General features: G+C 44.7%; 1 protein-coding gene across 6 annotated transcripts in view; it reads right to left on the bottom strand.

Moving 5' to 3' along the window:
* Positions 1-249: 249 nt before the first annotated feature.
* PLD5 (phospholipase D family member 5) overlaps positions 250-8,405 on the bottom strand; it is a 339,166-nt gene continuing 331,010 nt past the window's right edge. For all 6 annotated transcript variants that reach the window (XM_034666657.1, XM_034666659.1, XM_034666658.1 and 3 more), the window contains one exon: positions 250-6,985. In XM_034666657.1, coding sequence (XP_034522548.1) covers positions 6,729-6,985 — 257 coding nt within the window. In that variant the 3' untranslated portion in view covers positions 250-6,728. The remainder of the gene's footprint in view (positions 6,986-8,405) is intronic.

Genomic DNA, 8,405 nt, shown 5'->3' with positions numbered 1-8,405 from the left:
TCTGTCCTCAGTCTTCCAGTTCATCTTGACGACTCCAGGGTATTTGGCAACAACTGATCTGACGTTCACGCTCGCAGGTGGGTCCAGGTGACTCACTAGAGGTCACCAGTGCGGCTCCGCGTCTAATTAAGACATCGTTACCACAGCGTTTCTGTTATTGCTGAGGATGGTCTCCTGGGGATCACTTTTGGAAGCGTGTTAGGCCCCTCTGGGTGGCAAGGAACAGACGCACAGTCAGGTTATCTCAATTATTGTGAGTTTATTTGTGTCGATACACAAGAAAGTACGAAAGATAAGAAAGCAACCCAGTAACCACAAAGTCCAGCCTCATTGCTCGGGGATCAATCACTACTCCAGTAACCTAAAAGCAGAGACGGTGGGTCAACAAGAACTCTGGGTGTCTCACCTACAGAAGTGTTGCTGTTACTGCTCTAAGGCAGCACCATTAGACGGACTTCGCTCCTCTCGATTTTGGCTGCTCTTACTGCTGCCCACTTCCTTTCTAGATCTCATACTCAGAGGGCTCGTAAAGGAGGGCTCTGGGTGGTGGGGCCAGGTACCATTCAACAGGTACAGCACTGCGGGGTTCCTCTCTCTTCCTAGGTCACCCCCAGCCCATATCGGAATTCCTTTGAGTCATGGTGTAGTTGGCCGTGGCCAGTGTGGAGTGTGCATGTGACAGAAACATGGTTCTGCTCATGTAGGAGTGATGGATGTGGTCTCTTTGGGACTCTAGGAAAACTATAGATCCACCCAGGAAACATGGATAATAACACACCGCTTTACTGCTGGGGACAGGTGAGCATTTTTCTCAGTGACACTTTCTTATGGAGGATTTTCAAAGCACTCTATCAATGCCATAACTTCCCTGAAACCATAGTGTTTCTTTCTCTTACTACATTTTTGGGGGGGAGAATGTTGCCTTTAATAACATGTACTTTCTAAAGCAGTTGATAACTTCCACTTTTAAGCAAAAGTAAGTGAAACTGTAGATTAAGCTCTGAATCACATGTTGGATCATATTTTCTGAGTTGTCTTTAAAGATCTTCTTCCTCCATAATATTGGAATTTCAGTATTTTTAATGCTGGACATTGAGGTCATACTCCCAAGATCTGTTGTCTATTTACACGCGGAAACTCTAAATTAGAAACCAGGTTTATCCATGTTTGTGTGAGCTCAGTATTTCTCAACCATTTCTAAGATTTCTTTCAACCGTGAAAGACAGTAGAGTCCATAAAGGAATTAACAATTTTTTAACATGTCTGAGGCCAGAAGGAATGGGTTTCATAGCCAGATATCAATTTTGTAAAAGGAGGGATTTTTTCCTTACTAATTTTTCTATAAAATAAAAATAAATCATAAATAATCTTCATCCTTACTATGATTTAATTGGACTCCTTGCACACGATCGTCTCTCAACAGGTTGTTACGCCAATTTCTTTCTAAAACATGAAATTGCAGGATTCAGAAACAGCTGACAAAATCAAATTATAACTGACTATTGCAGAGTCATCAAGTTGGCTTTATTAAGCCTTTGTTAAACTCTCAAATGACAGCTTTAAAAAAAGTATGCCTCTTCAGCTTTCACCCCTGTATAAAAAGGGTACCCATCGCGTACATTCTTTCAGAGGTGAGATGCTGTCTCAAATCCAAGTTGCGCGAGCAAATCAATAAGATGGTACTCTGTATGGGTCTCGTGAAAGGGACTGTAGTAGCCACTCCGGATGGGGTGGCTTGAGTAGGTCCTCGGCTTGAGTGGCCAAATAGGAGGGGAAGTGTGCACTTGGAGGAGCTGCTTGCGATGGCTTTCAAGGAATCTTCCAGACCTGAGATTCAATTTGGGTCTGTTGAGCAGGCACCAGGTGTATTTGGTTATGGGTTGAAGCCTAGAAAGAATAGAGTGTGGTGGGTAAGAGCGTGAGGCAGCTGAACCTAGATCCACAAATTCCTTCTCTGCCACTGGGCCAGAGCGTACAGTCTGGACCCTGAGGAGAAAAATAAATGCCTCATCTCACAATGAAAAAACCAGATAACATTTACTTATGAAAAAATCGAGCATTTGATTATACAAAAGGTTTGAGAATTTTAATGATGCCCCCAAATTCAGCCCTTTATCACACTGATTTATTTAGGGATTTTAAGGTTAATAGTATAGATATGTCCAGGTACAACTTTATCCTGTTTACATAAAGAAACATTTAAAAATCCAAGATATCCTTTGTAACAGAATCAGAAGTTTAGTAGATGAACATAACAGAAGAAAATGCAGAATAGCCTATTAAATCTCCCATTTCTTTTCAGCAAACTGCCAAAAGAAATAGAAGTGAACGGTGACCTTTTTTAGAACTCTGCAAGTACAAGATTGCTGATGGGTCAAAAATAAGAAAGTTTGGTTTTTACTATTTCAATAAGCTTCTGAAGAATGCCTATCTAGTCACCATAAAAAGCAATATCTTCATAATTCAGCCGCCAGATGGGAATTCTCTCAAAGGGGAAAGGCAGACAATGAACTGGGGTTGACTTCGGGGCTATTAAAAAGCCTCCGGCAACTTAAATCGATAAGGTAACAGCTTATGATGAACAGCTATTTGGTTACCAGCATATAAAAAAAAAGGAAAAGAAAAAGCTAAGTCACAGCACATGGGAAAATGCTGGATATGGATTCATTTATCCAGCCTGCCTTAGGTCAAATGGACATTATATGGATCTCCCCTTCAAAAGGCTTATAATAAAGTGCACCGGTTCATTGAGAGTAAGTACAGAAATCCAAAGATTCGAACATTTGTCCGCAATGTACGGGGCTGTTCGTTAGAGACTGCATGTGAATAACCAATAGCAAAGTGTCTTTCATTGTGGAAGAGAACGGTCCCATTGCAGGTGAAGGCAGCTCTTCATATCCCTTAAACACTAAAGATAATGAAATGAACTCTGGACAGAGAAACTCACACAAGCGATTATACATACGAGAAAAAGGCAGATTCTGGGATAGAATTCCTGAGACAGACGGACCATGGGTCTGATCTTATCAAGAAATTCTGATAGTCTCTTTATTTTGTGTTCCCCTGGAGTTTAGTTCCATAAAGCTTCTAAAAACAAACAGAAAATTCAGAGTGAATCAGAGTCAACTTGAGAACAGCCACAGGCTGGTGGGAAATGAGCTTCTGCCGGTCCCAGGTTCAGCGAGGCACTTTGAACAAACCAGTCACTGCTGTAACACAACAGTTTCCAAAGGGTGAGATCAACCAACAGTGTGGTCAGACCCGTCTCACGAAAACCTAGTCAGCAGTGAGACAAACAACAGTATGGAGACAGCCCAGGGAGAAAAAGGCACCCAGAGCTACACTGATGTACCATTTTCCGCAGCTCTTTTGTTTCCTTTACTGGGTCTGTTTTGACTTTTAGACACTGGTTTTCATGCTACGTTCCACGAGACTGTGGGAGTCCATGAGCATTTCTTTACAAGGTCCCTTAAAGAGAGCAGGGACATTTTCAGCGTGCCTCACTTCTGTCATTTCCAGGTACCCAAAGCGTGGCATTCACAGAGCATGGATATCATCCAGAACATTCCACTTGCCCTCCGGTGGTTTGATAAGCTGTGACTTAACCAGGGGGGACACTGGCGGCCGGTGGCAGCGTGGAGGCCAACACTGTGGATGTCTGACAGTATGGTCGATGACTTGATTTGGGGGTGCTCAGTGCTGCGTGGCTCGGGTGGGAAGCGGGCTACATGAAAGCTGTTGACACTCATGCACACGTTTTGACTGGCAGGCCCATCAGCAAGACTTACTGGACCCCCGGTAAGCAGAAGTATTCTCGTAGAGTGAATCACCATTTAAAACCAATGCTTGAGAATAAATAAGGCACTAGGTTAATGTAAGTGACACGAAAATCTAAACTGTGGTCTCGAATTGTGTTTACATTCCTTTTCATATTCCCCTTTGGGAAATAACTCCTGGAATATTTATGGAGAAAACAATGGAAGTTAGCAGTTGGCCTCTTGCTCCTAATCTCTGGCAAGGACATTGTCAGATTGTCTCAAATGAAGTGTTTTTGCTTTGCCTTCTTTCCCTCTTGGGAAATAATTCGTGGGGTGTTTGTGGGGGGTGGAATGGAAGTTTGTCTATTTAGCACAGACACAGAGTTGGAAGGAGAGGAAGGCCACTCCTACAGGGGTAGATAAAGCATCCAAATGCAAAAGAAAGTTCTGCCGCATTAAATGCTCTCTTAGGAGACCTGGGCCAGTTTATGCCGGTCTCTGGGCAGGGGCTGTTTTCCTGGCTGCCTGGAGGCCAGCGTTGCCTCCTGAAGTCAGTGGCCTGGCTGAGGAGGTGGGCCGCTGGGCCAGGGAGGGCTCTGCTGCTGCTGGTGCTGGGGGCACAAAGTCCCAGGACAGGTTCCTGGTGCCACCTTATGGATGGGCTCAGTGCAAAATGGCAGACGGTCATTTTATAATGGGCACAGTTCTCTCCTATCACATGCAAAAGCAAGGGACAGTGAAAGGGGCCCCCCTACACCAAGCCAACGCTTGTCCCACGGCTGTGACGCATGCTCCAGGGGACAACAGCGTCTCTCCCCTTCAGGTGCCCTTTGGCACCTAGGCCCCTGGGCTGCTCTTCCTTGCCCAGGATTGAACTTGGTATGTTTGTTTGTCTCCATGCCTACTCTGCTTCTTCTTTTCTTTCTTTTTAAAATCATTTCCAAGACCACCTTTACTTTACCGAGATGAGGGGCAGGAGAGCCCCCTTACTCAAATAAGGACTGGGGATATGGTAAATATTTGGAGTTTCACGGCCTGGCCGCCAGTGGTGAGGAAATCCATTACGAACCTCCCTGTCCTTCCCGGCTGTCTTCACTGACGGCCATAAATCCAGTAAAGCCTCTCTTGGAAGCAAAGAGAAAGAAGTCTCATGACCAGTAGCTGACCAGCAACGGCCCTTCTACCCAATGGAACCTGCTGGGTGAGACTCAGAGCTTCTTCCGTCACTCTGCCTGGCGTAGCAGGAAGCAAGTCTCTAGACATAAAAGACAATAACTGACATTGCTTTCCCGTGCTCTGAAAACACACACACAGCCGGTCCTCAAGAATGACCTAGCACAATGTCTTGCTGTGTATGGTTGTTACTTATGCCAGAGTGACCCGACACAACGTTCCATCAAAACGATGACAGTCCCGATCTCCAGCAAGGCTTCTGAGTTCCTGTGCTCACCCACATTTGCAGCTGAAGGCTGCGGGTTTGCTTTCCCTTGTGGGCTCTCTGGGAGACCCCAGGATTGATTATTTCAGGATACCACAAAGATGAGTTCAAGAAAAAGATTATACATCACAATGCTTAGCATTTATATAGGTTCTTTTGATTTCAAAACAAGTTATAAATATTTCCTACCGTGACAACATCTACACCAGGTAGGTAAGTACGACTGTCCCTGCATTACCAATAGAAACCCGAGGCCGAGGAGTGCAGGACTCTGTTGCAGGCCCGAGGGGGTCAGGAGCGACCTTGAGACTGGCATCCTGGTGACCACCTGACGTGGGCTCTAAAGAGGCCGTGCCTGTCTCTAGGGTGGCTACGGTCTCCATTAATATAGGGTTATATGTTGTATAGATATAAAACAGCAACACACGACAACATTACAGAACAATAATCCAATATTTTTGTTTCTTAGTAAAATGTGTGAAGCACAGTATTTAAATTGCATTTCTCTGAAAAGCATTTGGTATATTAAATAGCTCTATAAAGATTTGCTGGCATACCCTTAACAGCATAATGAATGATTCTAAAGAAACTAAAACCCACAGATGCACAGAGACCTTTCCTTTATAATACCATAAGCTAAACAAACAAAAAAAAATGTGAAAAACTACTTTATTCTCATAATGCAGACCTAATCGCTTGCTCTTGCTGGATATTGGCAGGTAGCTACCTAATTCTTCTGAGCTTGAGAGAAAAGATACATATTGCTGGCTGTGGTTTTAAACTATTCATTTGAGGGGAAAATGCAGTTGAAAGGTGAAAATTAAAGACTGCTATTTCCATTTGGTATCCATTCTGAGGAATTCATACATTTTCAAAAGATGTCGCTGTACTTGGAACTAGCATGGAGGTGAACAGAGGGACGCTGAGAAGAACAGTCTTGGAGAAGAGAAAAAAAGTGGTACCAAGGAAAAGGGATGGTATTCGAAGAAAACCAACAAGGAGGCAAATGGGTGGTTTTCAAGGATGCCAAGGGTGGCGTGAGATGTCAGCTGCTCACGCCCGGATGACTGCACGGGTCTTGGAGACGGTTCACGGGGTAGATACTTGGCTTGATCAGTTCCTTGGCTGCGGTGAAAGCCTCGCTCACCTCTCTAAGGAGCAGATCTCAGAAGGGTATGAGAAAGCGTTGACCTCATGCTAAGCTTCGGAAGAACCGACCAGGTGGGTCGGCAGAGAAAGTTCTAAAACTAGGAAGGAGGAGGCATCAAAGTCTTAAAATTTGTATGCAAACATAAAAACTAACTTCCAAGCTGAAATGACATTCTCTGTCAGCAGTCACAAATAGAAAAGTCCTAACCTTAGTGCACACGCCGCTAAGATAGTGTTAGGTAAGATATTACATGGCGTTCGGAGAATATTTTTGTGTCAGTGTGCTTTTTCCCTAAAAAAGACATATTAAATTTTTTTCTCTCCTCAAGTCCTTTATATATAAATAGGAAAGACAAGCTGTCTTGTCAGTTTGTTCCTTCACGTTAGACACTGGCGGGGTCCTTGGCGCGGGCGCCGTACGCGGCAGTTTTGTTGGTGGGGGGTTTGAGTCTGAGCAGGCTGGAGCAGTTTGGTTGTTTGGTCGGCTGCAAGGTCCTGGCGTAGGGTGAGTACCAGTCCCTCTCGAACACATCCTTCAGCTGCTTGACGATGCTCCTGTTGTTCCTCACGTCTGCCTGGTTGATAACGAGGCCCGTGCCAGCGTTCTGGGTAAAATCGTTCCCTACCCAGTCAAAATTGCCTGCAAACAAAGGAGAGAATGGTGCCGAGTTAAGATCCACAGGGGGAATGTTCCCCGTTTGATGAAACACCGAACAGATTCTATTTTTTTTTCTAAATAATAATGACAGGAAGATTGAATTGTGTTGACAGCTCAGGAAAAAAAAATTCCAAGAGGCCTTACATATGGCATATTAATATTTGCATATTATTTTGGCATTTTCTTCAGCTTTGCTCAACTTGAAACTCAAAACAAGGAATCTGCTGGGTTTTTTGGGTAAATGTTATTTCTTATTGACATTCACAAGATACACTAAATACAGCAACATTTAAGATATATAGGAATACACTTAAAAATCCTGTGAACAATTACTACCTTCTCAAAGAGACAACATCTGATCCGTATGCACACACAAGGCCTTCTAATTTCAACGCTCACAAGCTTGCATATCAACGAAACGGCTGAAGCCAGAGAAGGAGGGTCACTTCCCGTCTGAACACACAAACCTCTCCTTGCTCGGCTGTAAATCATTTCCTGGTTCCAGGGTCTGGGTCCTTGGCCCAGGAATCGAGGCATTTGCCGAGATCGTAGGCTCCCCGGCACAGATGCTTGGGAACGTATTAGTTTGCTAAAGCTGCTGTAACAAAGGCCCACAGACCGTGTGGCTTAAACAAGAGAAATCTATCGTCTCATGGTTCTGGAGGCTAGAAGTCCAAAATCAACGTGTTGGCGGGGTTGGTTCCCACCGGGACAGAGAATCTGTTCCCGGCCGCTCCCCTGGGCTTGTAGATGGCCAGCTTCCCCCCCGTGTCTCTTCACATTCTCTTCTCTCTGTGCATGTCTGTCTTTGTGTCCAAATTTCCCTGTGTATAAGGGCACCAGTCAAATCGGATCAGGACTCATTCTGATGACCTCATTCTAACTGGATGACCTCTGTATAGACCCTGACTCCAAATAAGGTCATATTCTGAGGTACCGGGAGTTAGAACTTCAAACATACAAATTTGGGGGGACACGGTTCAGCCCATGGCAGGTAGTAAGGCTGGGATCTGTCCAAGAAGGGGCCTATCGTATCTATGTCACTCACATGTAGTCCTTCTTCAAGGCAGGAGGACATAAAAGGAGAGACTACCCCAAAGTCCCGCACGAAGCTCCTGTCTTGGCATCCATCAGGGAAAGGTTCTAGCAGGAGAACAAAGTTTTCTCCTCAGGAGGGTCCACTCCGCTCATTTCTTTGATCTTTGTGTCCTTCATTTAATGCACATTTACTGATTGTCTCATGTCTACCAGGTGGTTATCTGGGGCCATGATAGAAACCAGAGAATGACGGTCCCTGACTCCAAGGTGTCCAGGAAGGAAACACAACGATTCTAATACAAAGAGATGTATGCATACAATGCCATGAGGGCAAGGGAAAAGACTTCTAACTCTGGCTGCACGA

This window comes from Ailuropoda melanoleuca, chromosome 8, assembly GCF_002007445.2.
Source record: "Ailuropoda melanoleuca isolate Jingjing chromosome 8, ASM200744v2, whole genome shotgun sequence".
In the NCBI taxonomy this organism is placed as follows: Eukaryota; Metazoa; Chordata; class Mammalia; order Carnivora; family Ursidae; genus Ailuropoda; species Ailuropoda melanoleuca.
This window is presented reverse-complemented; position numbering and strand designations above follow the sequence as displayed.